Genomic DNA, 20,908 nt, shown 5'->3' with positions numbered 1-20,908 from the left:
GTATATATTATTTACTGTATGTATGCATAAGCTTGTGCCTTTACAGGTCTCTAAGCATTCAGACAACACAGTGGATTTGATGTTTTCCTTTAAGTAGTGCTCTAGACCAGCGGTTCTCAAACTTACCACTGGTAAAAGAAATCCACTTTTTTTTTATCAAGGATTTTCGCAGAACACCTCATATGCAAACTGTAAAAATAAGTACATATATAAACGTAGTGTTAAAACGAGGTGGTCCGCGAAAATCCTTGATAATAAAAAGTGGTCCGCATAAGCAAAAAGTTTGAGAACCCCTGCTCTAGACTACAGCTATAACAGTGAGTTTTTGCTCACTTCCGACCTTCACTGACTCTTTCCTCTCATTCAGGTTGTGCCAAGACAGGAGGCGTTCGCTTCTCAGAGGAATCCCCCGCCGCCGCACACCCGACACATGTTCACTTCGACGAGAAGCTGCATGACTCCATCGTCATGGTGACACCGGAGGATGACGGCAACTTCATGGTCAAGGTGTGTTTAACCTCCAAAAAAAAAACACACTCGTAACAACTTTGCACGAGTAAAATATGTCCACATTTTGCCTACATTTCATATTTATTTATTTTACTTTTCTCCAAGCTTCACTTCCCTCAAAATGTCATATTTATACTTCATTTTAAGAAACACTGATTTCTGACTTGTTGCTGATACTCCCTGTATTCATCTTACAGAGCTGCAGTTCATTTAGTGTCCTTGCATTGTCTTTGTATTCAGGTTTTAATCTCAAAATAAATTGTTGTAAAACGGCAACAAAAAAAAAAATGTCTCTCCCAGATCAAGAGCACTCACAATCTTAGGAGTTAATATGATTTTAATGGAAATACTACATTACTACCTAGCCAAGTAATTATTTGGGCTACGGTTGAGCATATTTGGCGCAAGTTGTGACTTTAGAAAACTCATGGAGGGAAGTGATTTAAAAGCAATACATGAGACATAATGTCAGGCCTTACTCTTACATTGAAAGGCAATGTCAGTGCATAACAGGCACACATATGACTGTTATCAGGCTTTTCATGCAGCAAATAATTAACATGATAATCTAGACTTGATTGTTTTTATTGAGTCACACTAAAATACTGGATATCTTTATCCTCATTAGATAATGATCATCCTTTTCACCGACTCAGTTATCAGTTGGCATCCTCACATGCTCCCTTGGATCAGAAAGTGTGTTCTGGAGTAGTTTTCTGCCTACAGACATTATTCAGGTCCCATCTGCTTCATGGACACCATGTACAGCGGATCATTTCATCCAAGTCCATCTTCCTGCCAGGGTTATAATGTCTTTGTGGATCAGATTCAGAAGGAAACCAGGCAATTAAAAATGCCTGATATACTGTAAAATAGGGAAGAAAACATGAGCAGGTTTCTAAATTGAAACCCCAAGCCAAACCAAGCTATAGATGAAAACAGATTTGTTACCGCCATGGAATCGAAGTTTGAAACTTTTTCCTGAAAGTCTTGCACTCAGTCCTAATTAGAGGCTCTACTTCCCGATGTTCCACGTTTTTCAAGTGATGGATATAATATCAGAAGTTAACTCTTTGATGTAGCGGGGGGGTTAGTGTCCTCAGTGTCTACCACCACTGACGAGCTTTATCTGCGAAACATCCAGGAGAAGATTAAAGTCTTTCCTCATCAGCGTTAATCTCCTCTGTGGGCTATAATGGCACTGAAAAATGATATCAGACTCCTCATCTGTTCGCTGCTGTCAGCTCTTAAACCCTGCAGGGGCTCAATGGAGGAGCCAAGCAACGGCAACACAAGGTGGCGAAAGCTTTAAAAAAATTCCAAAAAAAATCAAATCATGTGGAAAAACGAAACTAATGTCTGTGTCTTTAAATTTCACATCAGTGTAATTTGTTTCAGCTCTGCCAAATTGCATTTCCCCGTGTGGGATTAATAAAGTATCTCTTCTTCTTCAGACTTCATTAACATGGAGGCTGCTGATGAGAGAAAGATGAACTACTCTTTGAGAGGTTGCTGTTTACAGATCTTTAATCCTTGTTCTCGAACAGTAGCATTTCTTTAGGGCTTTTACCTCTATGAATTAAGAGTGTTGTGAATTCATCATTTCACTTTTATTTACACTGAACATAGATGGAGTGAAATGTCTTGGCAACTGTTGTATTGATTACCTTTTAGTACAGATATCCATACAAGGTTAAATCTTTAATAATACATTCCTTCAAAACCTTATTATCCACTTCAACGCTAATTAGCAAGCATGCTAGCATGAGCATGCTAGTGTACTGATGTTAGCATTTAGCTTAAAGATCTGATGTGCCTCACAGAGCTGCGAGCATGGACACAGTTTAGTTTAAGGATGTTTAGTAAAGTAATAAACGATAAGTATTGTGTCTACAGCTGGATAATAGCTTCTTATCGTACTGATTTTAATATAGATAGAGGACCGTCAACATGTCTAACAAGTCATGGTTTTGTGGCGGCTGGCACACCTAGAAAAATGCTATGACTTTAGCTGACTTTGTTATAATTGCTTCTCCGTTTTATTAACGCTTAATAAACCTTACTTTGTAATTTCTCACCCCATTTCCTTCTACCTTTAAATGTTCTTAATGACACTCTTAAATGTTAATATGACTTCCCCAGGGTGAAGTGCACTAATCTGCCTAAATAGATGACAGACGCCTTCAGAAAGCTTTCAGGTTAGCCTTCCTTTTCTACTGTTTCTCAGTTAAACCAAAAGCCCAAGGGGAAGTTCTGTACAAGCTCAGTGTATCTAAGCTTTAAAACGCATTCAAAGCCAAATCAATTTGCCTAAAAGCTGCGTGTGCCCGTCATTTAAATGGACTACAAACTTGGCTGTGACCTTCACAGTTACAGAGCAGCCTGTCCGTGTGAGTGTGTGTGTCGAAGCTCTTGGAGAGTGGGAGCAGAGTGGGAGCAGAGTCTTTCTTGTCTGAGCCTCATTGTGGAGCTAAGGGGAGGGCTGCTGTTGCTATGGAAATGGACCGGGGGGGGGGGTGCACAGACCAAAGATGAGGTGGGAGTGTGTGGGATGGAAAGCATGCATGCAACAGCTGTATGAATAACAGTTTTGATGAAGCTAATTTGAATTTCACTGTGGTAAGTACGTCAAAACATCACTTTATACGTGGTAATGTTTCTGTGGGTGAAGATGGTCAATTATGGGATGCTAATGGACAACTGTCAGCGTTACAGAGATCAGCAGGAGAAGTGCTGCTGCAGTGGCCATTTCTGGTTGGGTGAATTAGACATGTTTATGATTGTGTTTTTGTTGGTTGCACATTAAATTGAATCGTGTTACTGTGAGTAACCTGGTTACGGGATAATGGATACAAGGACGTGAAGCTGCCTTCAGGAAGCAGTGCTATAAAATAAAAATATTAGAGAGGCTATACTGATGTTTTATTTAGGGTTAAAGCAACTCCTATCAACATTTTATGAATCTACTTTCTGCATGTATTGTGAAAGGCAGGGTACATAGTGACTAAACTACTAAGAATGATTACCTGTATTACCTGTATCTTACCCTTCCATACTCTTTTCAGCATTGTTTCTTAAGGAGTCTGTACCGACACCCTTTGTTTTGGGTCAGTCGCCCTGTTCTTGTCAGCGTTGTTTAGTAGCACCTTTTAAACGTTCGATAGGCAGGAGTTTACACTAAAAAGCACTGAAAAATCCACAGTATTGTGCTGTTTCGAGTAACTAGTGAACATAGGAGCATCTAAAGTTTACATGTAAAGATATTCAGGCCAGGAGGAGGTGGAGACCAAAACAGAGCTAACAGGAGCGTGAACATTGCATTTCAATAAAACAAGTGGAGATTCCAAATAAATGCTAATGTTGTTTCATATATTCTGGATGCTTTAATTGACAACTGTTTGCTAATACGTTCCTAACAACAACTTTGTCAAGCGGGTGATATGTGATTGTTGCGTTTCCAGCATAATTAGAGACAGCAACCAGAACACAATGTTTACTCACTACAGTCACTCTGGGAGTTTCTCAGTAACTCTGGTGTGTTTATCAAGTTATGCTTACCCTGAATATGACTTTAGCTCAAGTTAGATAATCTGTTTAAGATGCATGACAGCACTGAATTAAAATCACCATCTGGAGTCGCAGCAAAATACATTTTAAACTCTAGCTTTGCCAACAGCTGTAAACCAGAATGTATTAAGACCTCATAGTCAAAGGAAAAAGAGAGATGGCATTTCATATTCACTACTGACTGAATTCACTTGTTTAACTGGATATACAAGTTCATCAAATGTGTGGCATTTCCCCGTTAGTTGTGTAAATAATTGCTCCATTGTTTGGGAGGAACGATGAGCCGTTTGTGTCTCTGGGTGTGTCTTACTCCCAGTGTTACACTTCTTCAGAAATCAAGCGTTTGTGTCATCGCTCAGTTGTGCAATCGTACACAAATGTTAAGTAACTGAAATCTCTCATATCGGTTATTGCTTTTGAGTCTCTTGAAATGTGCCGTATAAAATCATTTAAAATACATTTGTCGGAGTCTCTTCTCAGTGTCTGGACATGCGTGGGACTATACAGAATGATTGTTTTTCTTGCAGTGTTGCTTCTCTTCTCACTTCATGCTGTTTGCAGCCTCTGCTCTAACTGGAGGTCCTTTGGGGCTAAATCTGCCGTTTCCAGCTCTAGGGGTTTTAGACTTATCTCTCGTCGCATGCACCTCCCTCCGGTCTCCTCCTCTCTCTCTCGCTGTGTCTCTCCTTTTTATCTCGCCTCCTGTGAAGCTTTCTTCAACCGGCTCTGTGATGACTCCCTCATGAATGTTTCTCTTTGTTTTACACTAGGCTACACATCACCAGTAGCATGGCGTGGGGAAAAAATTAGGAGAAGCCAATAATACGTCCTTTCTTTTGGGTCGGGGGTGTGGTGGTCAATGTAATAACGTAACCAGATGAGTGATTACAGCACCCGGTATCATTTTACACACATTTGTATCATACAGATGCAGGACTTGCACACGCCTGTTATCTAACCGACAGGTCCGCACGCACTCTCCAGCCCAAACTCTAATAAGCATTCATTCACAAACTAAATCAGGAGACCTTTAACGTTTTACGTTTGATTCGCTCCTTTTTTCCTCGCTGTACACAGCTCCAGTTTGGGCATTGGCCTGTCATCAGATTGTATTTGTTGTTGCTGCTGTAGCGGAAGTTTAGTACAATTATTTTTGAGTAAATACTCCAAATCTCCACCCTACATAATTGCACTTGCTTCAGTTGCTTGCTACTTTTTAACGGCGGTGAGAGTGATGCAGTGACGCTATCTATCTTCTATCGATTAGATTTATGATTCGAAAATTATTCCGACTGAACAAAACTTGCATTGATCTAACAGGTTCGTTTTCCACTGACCTTATTTCGAGCTATTTTCCGAAATCCCATTGCTCTTTTGTCGAGGGAAACCGAGCGCAGCTTACTTCCGGGTTTTAGGACGCGTCACTAAGTCACTAACACTAAGTTGATGCGATTTGATTGGATTGTGAGGCAAGGGAAGCCAGCCGCCTCTGGCTTCCCTTGGCATGGCCCTGACCAATCACAGGTTGGCAGGGGCATCACGTGAGCCTCATCTGATTGGTCAGTCCCTCAATTTTTTTCACCAAGGGAAGCCAATTTCGGCTGGCCTCCTCTCGCAACAGTGAGTGCAATCTACTGTTTCACCATAACATCTAGAGGGGCGCTGTTTCACTATTTGTAAAATACTCAATGAGAATGGGGGAGAGACGGGCCGGCAGCAACACAAAACAAAGAATTTCCGAAACTAAACGAAGTGTTTTTATTTATTTATTAAAATTATAACTACAATCCGAAAAAACAGGGGAAGCCTGGCTTCCCTTGGCCTCCAGGAGAAAACGCCACTGCACATCACTCCCCTCCCTTCACCTGTCTGTTGCTCTTTTCATTCTTCCCTACCCACTGTCTCCTTTTACATGTTGCATTGTGGTTTTTATGAATTGAAAAGGTGTGAATTGTTCCTTATTCAGTATCAACAAGAGACAGTGGGTGTTTCTCAATGTCGAGGAAAGCTGCTCCAGAGCCACTATTTCAAGCATACTACGTCATCGAGTGCCGCCGAAGGACTGTTCCAATGTCCAGCATACTTGGAATTCTACCGAGCCCGGCGTATTTCGTTTGGAGACATTTCGAGGCTGCACATGTGTAGACTCCGGGTGTTTGTCATGTCTTCCGAGTCACTTCCTTCAGAAGCTAGGCAAGAATCCTTCCTGGCATTCGGAAAACAAAGAGTGGAACAGGCTAGCAAGTGTGCGTCACATGAGAGGCCCCGCCTTACATTTTCCGCCACAGATTTGGGGAAATTGGTCCGTGCGCAAAGCATTGTGGGGATTTTAAGGACGTGAAGTCTACCCATGTGCAGCCTCGAAATTTCCCCCAAACCAAGGATGCAGCCTCTGTGGAATTCCAAGTATGCTGGACATTGGAACGGTCCTGCTGCGCCACTTGATGACGTAGCATCCTTGAAATATTGGCTTGGAAGCCAGCATCCTCGAGATTGAGAAACGGCCTCTGCGGTCTTCAAATCCCCACAATGCTTTGCGCACGAACCAATATCCCCAAATCTGTAGCGGAAAATGTAAGGCGGGGCCTCTCATATGACACACACCTGCACACTTGCTCGCCTGTTCCACTCTTCGTTTTCCGCATGCCAGGAAGTATTCTTGCCTCGCTTCTGAAGCAAGTGACTCGGAAGACACCAAGCAAGCGTACTTGTGATTGAGAAACATCCAGTGTTGTGTTTGGTTACGTCAGTTATTTCTTCTTTATTTATTGAGTTTCACTCCGTCACGTACAACCTAATGGATAATCTTGTATAGGGCCAATATTGATTTATTGGTTGATGTTTTCTTCAATTAATCAGTTCCCAGATGCAATGGGGAATTCTTTTTTTCCAACCAGTTGTCCCAATACCTAAGGATATTTAAAGGTCAGTAATAGAAATCAGAAAGAAGCAGAACATAATCACTTTCCACAAGCTGTGACCAGATAAATGATTGGTGTTTTTTCCTTCAAAAAAACACTGAAATGGTTAATCAATCAAACGTTTTTCTTTGCATCGACTTATCAATTAAAATCTCTCCATTTTTGTGACCATAAATTCCTTTTTAAATTAAATAATTTTTGATTAAATCTGGATATAATGTTTAACGGTAAGTGCTTCTTCTGGGAAATATCTGGAAAAAAACGTACGGCCAAATTAGAATGTCTCCTTCCTTTGGGTGCATGTTTTGGGTTGTAGAGCTTTTTGAGCGTGTCATCCTCCAAACTGCTGTAGAAGGTGTGACCATGAGTAAGATTAAGCTCTTGTATTACTTCCAAATATATCCACACGAGATTAGTATTATTGGAAGATTTTGGACTTGATTAAAATCCAGGAGCTCGCACTTGAATTGCCAATTTGGCAAAGGTGAGGGGGATTAAGATCACCAGAGCAATAACAAATGATTTCAATTAGAGGACTCTCTCAAGGAAAACTCTGCCAGTGCTTATGAGAATTACTTATCCATTTCCCTCATATAAAATAATCCTTTATTTATTGAGCCGTATTGGACTTACTCTATGCACTGTGAGGCCTGTTTCTCTCACTATAAATCCCTCTCTCCGTATGTCACAGGAGGATTAGCCCAAAGTTTGAGTGAGAGTGAAAGACGGCCATTGTTTTTCCTCTTAATCCCAACTCTTTCCCTTTCAACTCCCTCTCTGCAGGTCGGCTTCCTAAAGACGCAGCACCGGTATGAAATAGTGTTCACGTTGCCCGATGTCCCGGCTCTGGGGAAGGATGTGTGTCCAGCGCCAGTTCCCAGTCCACACCTCCGGATCACTGATATCACACCGGCACCGGAGGGTAAGGCCGTTAGAGGAAGATGAACAACTCACAAATAAACAAGGCAGAGTCCGTATACATTTTAAAGAAAGCATTATGAACACAGAAGAAAACATGCTTAAGTTAATACCATAGTTAAATGTTTGATCACATATACAGGGTTCTTACGGTCATTAAAAACCTGGAAAAGTCATGGAAATTCAAAATGCTAATTCCAGGCCCTGGAAAACTTTTGGAAAACAATATTTTTCCCAAAGTTTTGGAAAAGTCATGGAAATGTAACTAAAGTTGCATCAAATATAATTTATATTTTATCTAATCGCCAAAATAGTAATACTATAATGATAATAAATACTGTATTGTATAGTAATGAAACATCAAATGGCTTTTAACTGACGAGGTATTTTGCTGGTGAGAGATTTGAGTTGCGTTAGCGTGTAGAAGCTAGTAAGCTACTATTTGATTTGTTTTAGATAGGCACGACATGTTTCAGATGCAGACCTTATTTTCCTGTTCCATGTTCAAATAAACCATTTTCAGTGGTACGCTGAGAAAGAGTCATGTTTTTGGTCATGGAAAATTAGGTAACGGTCATGGAGACGTCATTGAAAATCATTGGTGAAAAGGTGTATGAACCCTGCATATAGTAATCTAATCAAATGACTCGCCTTGGATTCTATTCAAACTTAACAAACACTAAACTCTATATTACCGTCTGATAAGCGCTACCTCGGCATCAGGACTAAAGTGTTATCCCACTAAGACTACTTAACGCCTGAGCTTGCACCATTTTTGTATTGTTGTTGTTTTTTCAAATGTGTTTTCATGTCTTATAATTGCATTGTTGAGGAACCTGTGTTTTTACACCGTAGTTTTACGTTAGTAGTATATGATAGCACATTAAACCTTTTGAATCTTCTGAAGATAGGAAGCCTTGTCTGCTGGTCCAATCATGGTCTCTAACCCTTTTAACCTTTTGTATCTACATTATTAACTGCTAATGAAAGCAGGCATACTGTGCTCACAGTGGGGCAGTTGGGGTCAGAGGGAATTCAGCGCTTTAAGACGGATACAAACGTTTTTTACCTGAATATTGGGGGACCTTTTTACAGCCCTCGGTTGTGTCTGCAGTCTTTTTCTCAGGCAGCACAGATACAACTTCCTAAATGCTAAATCCAGGGCAAACAACAGTCATAGCTTTTTCAATCAGAAAGGACAAGTGAAAGAAGCAAAGGCCGCTGTTTATCATACAGAAATATCGTATCTTTGTAACTTATCATCAAACATATATGGACTTGCATTTATGTAACTTCTTCTACGTCTTTCCACCACTGCAAGAGGACGTATTTTATGCTCATTTTAAGGTGCATATGTGTATGTTGTGCCTCTACTGTGACATGTTTACAGACATGAGCAATTTGGGGATCAGTGTCTTACAAAACTACTCTCGTACATGCAGAGTGCGGGAACCTGGGTTCGAAACCACTGATCTTACAATTAGTGGACAATTTGCTCAGCCTTCTGGCATGTTGCATTTTGAGATGTTTTTGCTCCTTGATGTTCATTCAAGCTGCAAACAACACTCTTTTGTTGAACCCTTTTAAAAAGGTGTCTTAAAGTTAGGAGCTTTAACAAGGCAGGTTTTTTTCCCCTGAGTCGTATATACAAGACAACATTTATCCAGAGTGTAATTCCCAGAAACAAGTTAAGTATGAGCCTGTCTTTGTTGCAGGAAGAGCTGATGTGAAGTAATTCTCTCTTGTTGCACCATTATTCTGTTTAGCTGCGTGCAGGACCAGATGGCTGAGGATTACAGGAACAGACAGTGTTAGCTCAGCAACCCGTCTCTGAGGAATCAGAGAAACTAAAGTCCCTTTCAGACACTTTCCTGTGTTTGTGTTGTATCCCTGTTGTCGGAGGTGGTAAACCTTCGAAACATCTATTGTACGACTAACCTGGAAGTGTTTGAATCTTTCCCCCCCGCGTCACTAAACCTGCAGATTTGTGCCAAAGGTGATCGTCTAATGTTGCTTGGATTCGTTCCCCCTAAATGAAACTGAAGCAGGTTACTGACCTTTACTTCTACTTTACTGTAACACCCTTTATACCAGCGGGGTTACATTTCACTGTATATTGCACCTTATACTGTATGATCACATGTCACAAATAAAGCTGATTGATTGGTGGATTACACTCTCTCAGCTTACATTGTCCTTGTGTTTAATATATTCATACTCTTCTGTATTAATAATATAATACATTTATTTTGTAAGTGCTTTTACAGGTGCTCAAAGTCGCTTTACAGAGGTAGTAAAAAAAGAAAAGGACAACAATTAAATGGTAAAACAACAATCACACATTAAAAGCCAGTTTGAAGAGGTATTCATACGTTTTTATTCGGTTCTCTTTACCGTTTTTATCGTGTGCTTTTTCAGTTTTTATATCGTTTTACTCTGCAGGCGTTTTATTGTTTTTATCATTTGTTTCTTGTACTTTTACTCGTGTTTTCCCGAAAACCCTTTGGCTGGCTTTGGGGTATGACATGTGAGATATAAAAACAACCTCTCTGTTTACTTGTGTTTCTCTGTGTGTTCCCAGGAGGTCTGAAGGTGACGTGTGAGTACATGGCGCAGCAGGAGGGCGTTCTGTGTGAGGAGGTGCTGCTGCTGAGCGAGACCAACCAGGACGTCTGCGTTAAGGTCAAAGTTCACGCCAGAGTCATGGGTGAGGCTGCTTTACTCATACAAGTTATTATCTTTGCAACACACTGCAGCTTGTAGATGAACTCTTGTTATCTTTGTGAGCGTTCGGGAAGTGAAAGTGTGTTCTCATTCATGTTTTAAGGTTCATTTATTTCTATGGGACAAATCAGACACAAAGGCAATTACACATAACCGCTAAAAACAAAAAGAGAGTTCATAACAGAGATAGAAATGTGTTTGAAAAAAGAAACAGACTTTGTCAATGCAGAAATAAGTAGCACAAGTTTAAATTGGATATAAAAAGCTTGAGTGGAAACACCAGATACTACAATGTCAGTTTTTGAACTGCCCTTTCTATTTTTTTATAGTAAACTAGCCACAATTATTATCTAAAATGATCTTTCCACCGCTTGTTTCGTCCAACCAATCATCCAAAACCCCAAATATACAAAAGAAAGTAAGTTCAATTCATGAACTTATTGTTACGCACTGCTTCATAGTAATAATAATAACTTTCACAAGTATGGGCTTTGAAATGTACTTCAGTAAAAAGTCCCCATAACTAGCAGCTGTTTTAAAGAGTACCTGACCTCCCTTTATATTAAGAGAACAATAATGTCATTGTTAGCTAATGAATGTTTCGATGCTGAACAACGGCAACATGACAACGTTTCCATTGGTCCCTCTTCTTTAGAGAAGACCAGGAAATTATGGATACATGGATCGTGTTCAAATCAATAGGCACGCTATGACTCTAAATAATAATGATCACGCATCGAACACACATTCAAACTAAAGTAACCAGCTGTTTGGAAAATGTAAGAAGTAGAAAGTTCAGGTATTCGTGTTCAAAATGTAAGAAGTAAAAGTACTCCACTACTTCCCACCTCTGCCTGACACTAACATGTTAATCCCTGACCCAATCTTTCAATTTTCTTTGACAATAATTGGATCATGTTTTAAAAACGTACTTACTTACAGACTTACTTTGGCATCTGGTCGTTTCTCCTTTCAGTATTGAAGTGAGAACTTTGAAACAGAGCTCACACTATTTTAATTTGTGTGCTACTGCCTCCTGCTGGTGACTCCGAGTCAAAACCACTTCAACAGCACTTGTCACTAAATCAAGTTAATCACCAGCAACCCTTTTTAAAATAGATATGAAATGTTACTATTTAGATTAAAATTACATTCTTGTTTATGTCTTTGTCAATGAAGAAGCTCTCTGAGGCAATAAGCTCCTGCAATGAATGTGCATTTATTCCACTGAGACTGAATTAGACGATGCTATGTGTGTCAACAGATGGAGAATTAGGTGAATAGGTCGTTTGTGTGTCACCATTAATTCTGGCGTGCATTTACAGTAGTACAGCTATTGTGTGTGTTCGTATACGCATACATATGTGTTCTTGAGGCTGTTGTGTTTATTTTTACTCACAAACCGTGGCCTGAACATCTGTCCAGATGTGTGTAATTGAGGTCTGGATGGCGACCAAATCAAAGGATTAAGCTCTGCCTCTGCTTTTACTCTTAGCTGCTAACCTGCATTTAGATCAGTGACTGGATGAGGATGATATAACAGTATAATGACACTGGGGAGGGGGGGGTACGTTCAGTGTTGTTGAAATACACCAATACTGTATTGGTGCTAACTTTGGTGGGATACAAGAAGCGGTTAAGAAATCAATCTTTTTTATTATCGTTTATTACTTAATAAATCATTTTTGGGCAAAAACGATGTCCTCAAATTGAAGGTTTGGATGTTTTTTTAATGTTTTAATCATTGGTAGATTAAATAAACGCACTTTAAAGGTGCCTCTTTGGGCTCATGAATATTTTAAAGGGGCACATTCATTATTTTTTGTACAATACATTTAGCGAAAATAATTGGTTCATGCTGAAATGAGCTGTATGTATGTATGCAGCTCTAATATTTTCAAAGTATTTTTTCCACATTAACTATGCCATGTGTGTCGGCTGCTATTGCTCCCGGTCGTGGTCATAATAACAGGGGAAAAAGGATGTTGCATTGGCCGGGAATCGAACCCGGGCCTCCCGCGTGGCAGGCGAGAATTCTACCACTGAACCACCAATGCTTACATGCTACTGGCTGTACAGTAAACATATTTAAAAGCGAGCACGACCAATCACAGAGAGAGAGACCTTATTATTTTTTTTTCATTTTATTTGTAGTTTTAAAACATCCCACTGTGAAACCTGTGACCCGAGTGGTTAAAAAAAAGCTTCAGTGGATGTGTTAAATGTACTGTACATTTCTTATTTTAACGCCGACATGTCCATAATCACCATGACTGAGAGCTGAAGCAGTGAATCGGTGTGTCGCAGTAAAGAGGGAGCTGTTTTATCTCCCATTCTGATTTCTGTGATTGTCTATTGTGTTGTGCTCTGCAGAAGACGTGAGCACACGTGAGGGTAACGTGCTCCACTGGGGGAGGGTCTTATCCATGTAATCGGATACTTCCAGAGCGGAGGAAGTTGAGGGGGAAGGGTTGCCCTAAAGCGAGCGTCTCAGTCAGTTCCTTCTCCACTTCTCGCTGTGCACACTACATGGATTATCTTCCTGCAAAGTGGGACTGATCCTTATTACTACTATTTGCTGGTTCAATCCAGTCAGAATCACATGTTTTAAACCTCACACTCCTTGAGAAACAGGCTCTTAACTTGCATCTCAGCCAAGAGTCAGTGGCTCTACTCCAGAGTTTTTTGTCTGCCTACATAAAACGTAATCATTCCCATTCTTGCGTCCCTTCAATGGCGTCCTGTGAGCGTTCAGTCCCTATGGTTCAGTCTGATGAGTTTTAAGGCAAAACAGGCTAGATGTGAGACTACCAGCGTACTTCAACAGATGGACGTCAGAAACGTATTCCTCTCACTCCTTTTACAAAATCAGATGAGTCTAGGCTCTGTCTGTGATTTTCAGTTACTTTCCAAAGCTAACAATGACACATTTACACACAATTCATATTGGTGTATTGTATTGGTGTTTACATCTGTGCAGAGTTGAGAAAGTAGCAAGGATTTTACCTTCTTTCTACCTTCCTAAGTAAGAGTAAATGTGCCTCATTTGCCTTCAAATGTGGTCAAGTATAAAATATACCACTCTAGAAGTACCACAAATGTACTTAAATCACCTTTATTAGTATTACCTTAGACGGCATAAACCTATTGATAAAAAGTATTTCAGCCATTGCTATTATGGTTTGAAAAGTGTTTTTAAAAAAAACGTTCTGAAAGTGAATTTATGTCTCTGTGTCTCAGATCGTCACCACGGTACGCCCATGCTGCTGGAGGGGGTGCGCTGCATCGGGGTGGAGTTGGAGTACGACTCTGAACAGAGCGACTGGCAAGGATTCGACTAAAGATCCGGCTCCACTTCAACCCAAAGTACACACATATATACACACACACACACACATACCTGCCATCAGAGAAGTGTACACAAATACAGCAAAAAGGATTTAGTGCCACGCAATGTCCAAACAGTATGTTAATCAGCCCAGTGTTCAGTGTTAGATTCAGAGGAAACGTGCGTCCTTTACACACAAAAACATTCCTCAACTGCAACATCAACAACATCTGAACACAGTTTCCTCCTATATAAATAAACATTGATTGATTGATCCTCCCAATCCTCTTTTTGTCACCTTGATGTATTCAGTTGTACTTTCCTTACTGAGCCTCTAGAGGGCAGCAGCGCTCTTTGAATCCGATATCAAATCCCTTTTCACCTCTTCTCCTGACATATACACTGAATGTGTTTAAAGGTAAGGGAGTAAACAAGGGCTCTTTTATTCATAAAGTAGCTTTAAATTGACCCGTAGCAAAGGAATATACATCAAGACTTTGGTAGCTGAGCCTGTAATGTCTCTGTTTCACCACAAGGGGGCACTGCAGACCATCAACTAAAGATCCTTCAATCTAAAAGCTTTTTTTTTTATTGGACAAACTTCTTCAGTGTGGTCACATTTCTCCATTTAAAGTTCAAATCCAACTACAGGGCTTTTACACTGCTCTATATCGTTACCCCGAGACAACTTAAGTTACTGATTTTTTGCATATCCCAGGAAATCCCAAACAACATATGTGAACATTAGCAAAAATAAATAAAAATTACATAGAAAGAGAGGCTTTCCTCCAATAAAAACAGAAGAGAATATCGCTTCAAAACGCGCGTTAGCTATATATGGCATCTATTGAGCATGATTATGAAACATATACGTGACGTTTTTAATGAAGAAAGAAGAGTTTTGACTTTTTTTTCTAAATCTGATGTTTAGCGTTTATGTTTAAAAACCCTGCTATCAAACTTCTTTACTGTTTAGCTAAAAAGGCGTTGTTTTTCCCCCACCTTCCCCACAATTAAAGACATGTTCAACCAAAGCAACATTAACAGTTAATAGGTGTAAATCAACTGACAAATCTATCCTTAGCCATTCAGAAAACCTTTTTTTTTCAGGCTCTTAATTTTGATATCTCCGGGTTCTGGGGTGTTTAAAGGCAGCACTTTGCACGTTGGACAGGCCAAACTAATTGTCTACTAATTAAGAAAATAATAGTAAGATTAATCACCATTTTAAATAATCTTGCATTTAAGGCTTGTGGGTGGATTTGTCCAGCAGAGTTTGTGAAGGATTTATTTTGTCTTTTGTTTGAATTCATCCACAAAGCCTTCAGAACACTCATGTCACTCAAAGTGCCTTTCATTGTACCGTCCTGTCATTTCCCTTAAAACCCTGATGTTGTTTTTACCATCACATCCTCTCACACGGGAAAAACACTCGCACCAGCTGCCTGTTTGTTGACATTTCAGTGTTGAATCCATCTTCCAGCAGCTTTGCTCCAACAGGTGCTTCTGTCTGATCACAGTACAGAACACACAGAGCTGACAGGCATTGAGGATTCATTCAATTGCCTGTCAGCTCTGCCTAATTTACATTTGTGCCGTGATCTGGCTGCACTGCCGTCTCCAATTTCCCACAAAATCCTAACATTTCCTCTGTGAGAATCAACAGTTTTTGTTGCACCATATTGAATACATCGGCCTTAAAGGAAATGATTCTGTGTGTAACTTCTCTACATATTCGACCACAAGCTGTCGGTTTAGTTCAGATAAAATACATGTATTTGATGTTTGCTTGATAATGTCTGCTTTAATGTAAAACTGAAAATAGGTCACTGTTCCAAGAATGTAGCCGTTTGTCTTCTGTGGGTGTGATGTGTATTTTCTAATGTTGAAAATAAATAAAAAAGTGTGTATGAGTTTGAGTTTTGTCACTTATTGCGGCTTGTGTCAGTTCATGGCAGGAACACTTGGCGGCAGTCTGCACCGCTTCACCTTCACACAATATACTCTCATGTGGCTCCAGAAGAGATTATAATAATATTAAAATACATTTCTGATTAATGTGAGGCTCTTTCATTTGGGTTTATTACAAGATTAACTGGTCTACATATTAAAACTGTTTAAACGTCTTAAAAATGTAATTCAAGAGCTTAAAAACTCTACAAAACCTCATTGTCATTGACCTTCTGTTTGCTAAGTTCCTGTACTAGAGTGAGGTAAGAAATCTGTCATTTACTTTTCTATTTTAGTGTGTATAAATCTGAATTGTTCACCTAAATATTAACTTAAAATAATATTTAAGATCACTCCAAATCCTTTTGTTAGTTTTATTAAAAGTCTTATGTACTAAAATGTGTTTTCCTTGTATATGTTATCTTCCAATATCTTAAATGTTTAAATTCATTTTGGACTTCTTTGTGGTTTTACACATTGTAAAACACATTTTGAGTGCAGAGCATTTGCTTCTAATATGCATGTATTGCACTTTTCATTTTGTATTGGTAAGGGCCGTTTGAAAACAAAGCAACATTTGATGTGAACTCAAGATTCATGAAGGAATATATAGAATGTAGGTTTGCTTAAGAGCATCCTGTTACAAAATACAATGAATTCAGAAGATGATAAAGAAACCAGAACAATCGGTAGACCTTATGGTTTGACTGGCAGGAACCATGGACTGCCTACAGACCAATAAATAACACAAAGCAACAACAAACGTTCACTAAAAAACATGTTACAGTTGAACAGGACACAGTTTAGTTGGAGCAGCTGCCTTTTAAGTCCACGTCACACAGTAGAAAAAAGCTTTGCAGTATCACTGAGTTTGTGTTCTTCCTCCAATCTACTTTTTTTCAGATTGGCCCTTTTGACATTAGTGTATCCTACAAAAACAAGGTGAGGATTCTTCTCTCTGGCTCACTTCCAGTCGTTGTATAACACATTTACTTAAATAGCCATTGGTGTTATTTGGTTGCGGAAAAGTGCCTTTAGCCATTCACCCGGGTCCAAGAGAGGGGGATATTATTCCAATTCATATCAGACAACTAGCACTTATAGATCTTACAGTAACCAATTTAAACTTTCTTGCTGCTACTGCTTGACTTATTTGTGTTATTCTTTATGTCTAACACGTTTAAGCTCGGCTCTGATTTTGCTTTGATTTATTTTAGGAGGTCTCAGCCCAGTGGCGTAGCCATCATAGGGCCCAGGCCCACCCAGTTTACTCATTGGCCCACCCTAAGAAAGCTTCGGTGTAATTTTTTTATTATTCTTATAAAAAATGTATTCACTCATTGAGAATATCCAAGCATTCAAAGTGAAATTCAAGTGAACAAATATCGAGTTGAATTAATGTTGTATGTGTTTTGTCCTCTGAACCAAACTCATTTACGGTAACAACTGGTTGTTGGTTCCGGCGCGCGCCATAGTAACGTGAGAGAGGTAGAGAGCTGCCTGCAAATGATGGCTCAAAGTTCACTAATGAACTTTTTTTTTTTTTTTTAAACCCAGACTCCAAGAAAAGCCCCCACTGCCCTCATCTAGCAGCGATCCAGGGCCAGGCTCTCTGACTAGTCCGGAGACTGTTACAGCCGCTTGCTCCACGGCGCTAGCAGTGCTCCCTCCCGCTCCCGGTCGTCAGCATGAAGCAGGTGTAGGCTTACCCGCTGGTCTGTCTGCAATTGATGAACCGCCTTCACAGCCACAATTCAAGAAGTTCCCTTGCACTCTAAATCATGGGAAAGCAAGGTGCTTCTCATCGAGGTGGTATGGAGATTTTAAGTATGGTCGCGCTTTTCGGCAAAATGTGCAGACATTTCCCCAGCCCAGGAGCTGAAGGTGCATTTACGATGGATATGTAGACTGGAAGCACAGTGTAACTCGTTGGAGAGAAAAAAGCGAGGACCACTGCAAGTCCATGAGCAGGTTTGAATGCTACAACCGATTGTTGCTGTTAGTGCAATACAAGAGTAAATAACCCAATTTGTGTTCTGTGAAACTGAAAAGGATATGAGATGGTTTTTGTTACTTTTGTTGCAGTTGTAAATATGTCTTAAATGTAATGTAGGTTAACTTCCTGTGTTATTTAGATGCTTTTATTTTGAAGGCGAGTTTAGGCTGTTGACAGGAAGTTGTTGTTGCTATGGAAACAACGTGACGGAGAAAAGGAGCAGAGATTAATCTACATATAAAGAGGCACAAATTTGGTATTAACTATAATGTAAACATTAGGTTGTGTCCTAATTCGTTTGTATGCTGTTTTGTAGCTTTGCTGTGTGTTTACAGTTAACATTTGGTAGTATGATTCTAACACGAATGGAGCCTAAATGTATTTGTTATTTTTGTGTCTTTATAGCTCTTACGTTAATATTGGAGATTTCAATGAATTCATATCATCAGTCAAGTCTTCGACCATTATTCGGAGGGAAATGCTACAACGATGCTTGGCAATGGGCATTATTATATGTTATTCTTATAGGCCAGGCCTACCTTAAAGTCATTTTTCCCCCTGGAAAAAGCTGGCCCACCCTATTTTATACAGGCCCGCCCTATAGTACATTTCTGCCGCTACTGTCTCAACCTGCAGGGACAGATCCTGGCTTTTTAACCATGTGTGTGCCGTGTCTCTTCACTCGGATACACTTAACACAGCTCTGCTTCAGTAACACCAATCTTTTTTTATTTTTGAAAATGTGTAAGTACGCCTATAGAAAAACAACCTATATGCTCTTTGAATTATTCATGTGATTGGGTTGAGAAAAGAGCAGAAATGTGCAGTAACTCTGCAATTAGCACTGTCCATTCACTCAAATAAACTGAATTTATACATCATCAGTAACTCTAAATGAACATTAAAGTCTATTTGACATTTAACTATTTTGATTCAAGATTCAAATGCTTTAATCATATGAACACTGAACAGTAGCTTCAGGGTAGAAATGGCAATGAAAAGCTTAAGTCCCAAGCTCCTATAGTTATCGGACATAAAATAAATAACAATAGTGCAAGAAGAAACAGAGTAGAATAGATTAACGACTATTTGCTGCCTGAATGATGCATGTGTTTGTGTTTAGAAACAAAGCAGGAGTTTGCAGACCTTGCAGAGGTCAGCTCGGATCCCGGCTCTCAGGTCGAGTCCCGAGTAAAACCGGGACTCGGCTGAAAGTCCGCAGAGACCGGCACTATACACGAGGTACTGACGCACATCTGCGGAGGGATCCGTGTTGCAAGAGAAGAACAAGACATTCTTTTTACTGCGGCGTTTTAGGCTCTTTCTTCACCCTTTGCACAGCATGTCAAATACATTTCACTTTGTGAGGTATTTTAAAATGGTATTTGTTGCATCGTTGCAGTCTTTTACTTTGGCTGCAAAACACTTGTTTAGTTATTGTTAATAGTCGTAGAATGAGGAATATACATCAAATATAAGCTTTTAAAGTCGATGTTTATAATAAATATTGGTCGTACCTCGTAAGCTAAACAGATAACCTTTAACACTTTGTTTACAATGATCAATCCTGAACCTTTATTTAAAAATAATCTATGGTTTGGCCCTTTAATGCAACACATACAAGTTGAGTATTGTGCATTGCATTTATAATTTGTTAGTCCTTTTATTTGTCTTAGTTAGTCTAGTATTTTCCGTTTTAAATGTATAAAATCAGATATCGGGTGTCTTGGTTATTTAACGAAAGATGTCGCCAACGTCCGTGAATATAACTTGGCCTAAAATAGGTTTGTAATGATACTGGCATAGCTTGTATAAAACATGCAGCTTTTTTAGTGGCACTTAGTTCATACAAAGCACTTATTTTCTATTCATAACCATTCATGTATTTATTAAAACGGCCTACACTTCGTTAAAGATACTGCAGTTTGATGGTCTTTTTATTTTAGCCATTGGTTTAACGAAATCATATTCAACCGTTTTGAGTTTCCTTATATGTTATCTTATTGGTACTGTGTCATTTACTCCAGCAGATACGTTTAGAGGTGTAAGAAGTACTCAGATATCTCACTAAAGTCAAAGTAGAAATACACTCAAGTCCTGCATACAAAATCCTACTTTAGTAAAAGTACACAAATACATCAAAAATATACTATAGGTAGGCTACCAAAAGTACTTAGTTTGTGTATATGTTGTTTTATCTTATAATCTGAACATGTTAAGTATTTTTGTTTAATAAATGTATTAAAAAAGTACGATATTAGCTGCCAAAATAGCGGAGTAGAATACAAAGTATAGCATCAAATGGAAATACTCCAGTAAAGTACAAGTAGGCCTACTTGAGTAAACATACTTTAATACATTCCATTATTTTGCATGTTAAGTGCAACGTATACACGTTGAGTTCAACAGCTGGAAACAAAAGTTGAATAAAGTTTTCAACCTCCTGAGAGTGAGATTAACAAACCAACACAGGAAGAAACAAGAAAAGAAAAAGGAAAATGTGTTTTAAATATTTAGAAAAGAGGCCAAACATTAACTTGACTCCAAACAGATTTGATCCAGAAGTCGATGAGGAACTCCAGAAAGTGTTGCGTAAAACTCGTGCGTAATTTACATTAGACCTCCTCCTTCCGAGTCTTTTTATTAACGCACCTGAATCCCTTTTCTCTCCCTAGGATCCAAGAAATATCTCTGTCAGTCAGTTGTACAGCTTTCTGGATCAAACGCATTTCCACGCATTTATTTTAACAATCACATTTACGTTCGACAACTTTTTAGGGGATTTTTGACGGCGTCTTTTAAAGGCTTTTGAAATCATACATGCATTTCATTTGTGTGAAATCTAGAAAAGTGCACATCGCAGCAGGGTTGTATAAATCAGGTGAAATCTGTCTTTCAATAAAATTACACTTCCGTGGACTATACATGTTTTCCATTCCTGCACAGATTTGTCTGGAGCTTGTGTCTGGAGCTTTTGTGTGTGTGTGTGTGTGT

The 20,908-nt window shown here is 39.3% G+C and overlaps 1 protein-coding gene and 1 non-coding gene across 2 annotated transcripts in view; one reads left to right on the top strand and one right to left on the bottom strand.

Moving 5' to 3' along the window:
- cunh20orf27 (chromosome unknown C20orf27 homolog) overlaps positions 1 to 15,881 on the top strand; it is a 29,518-nt gene extending 13,637 nt beyond the window's left edge. The window contains exons 3-6 of the mRNA XM_034230329.1: positions 368 to 507; positions 7,782 to 7,920; positions 10,498 to 10,623; positions 13,881 to 15,881. Coding sequence (XP_034086220.1) covers positions 368 to 507; positions 7,782 to 7,920; positions 10,498 to 10,623; positions 13,881 to 13,981 — 506 coding nt within the window. The 3' untranslated portion in view covers positions 13,982 to 15,881. The remainder of the gene's footprint in view (positions 1 to 367; positions 508 to 7,781; positions 7,921 to 10,497; positions 10,624 to 13,880) is intronic.
- trnag-gcc lies at positions 12,627 to 12,697 on the bottom strand. The gene has a single exon. It is a non-coding gene; the product is annotated as a tRNA-Gly (tRNA).
- Positions 15,882 to 20,908: the final 5,027 nt, after the last annotated feature.

Source organism: Gymnodraco acuticeps, unplaced genomic scaffold (assembly GCF_902827175.1).
Source record: "Gymnodraco acuticeps unplaced genomic scaffold, fGymAcu1.1, whole genome shotgun sequence".
In the NCBI taxonomy this organism is placed as follows: domain Eukaryota; kingdom Metazoa; phylum Chordata; class Actinopteri; order Perciformes; family Bathydraconidae; genus Gymnodraco; species Gymnodraco acuticeps.
The sequence above is the reverse complement of the archived record's forward strand: the minus strand, read 5'-3'. Positions and strand labels throughout refer to the sequence as shown.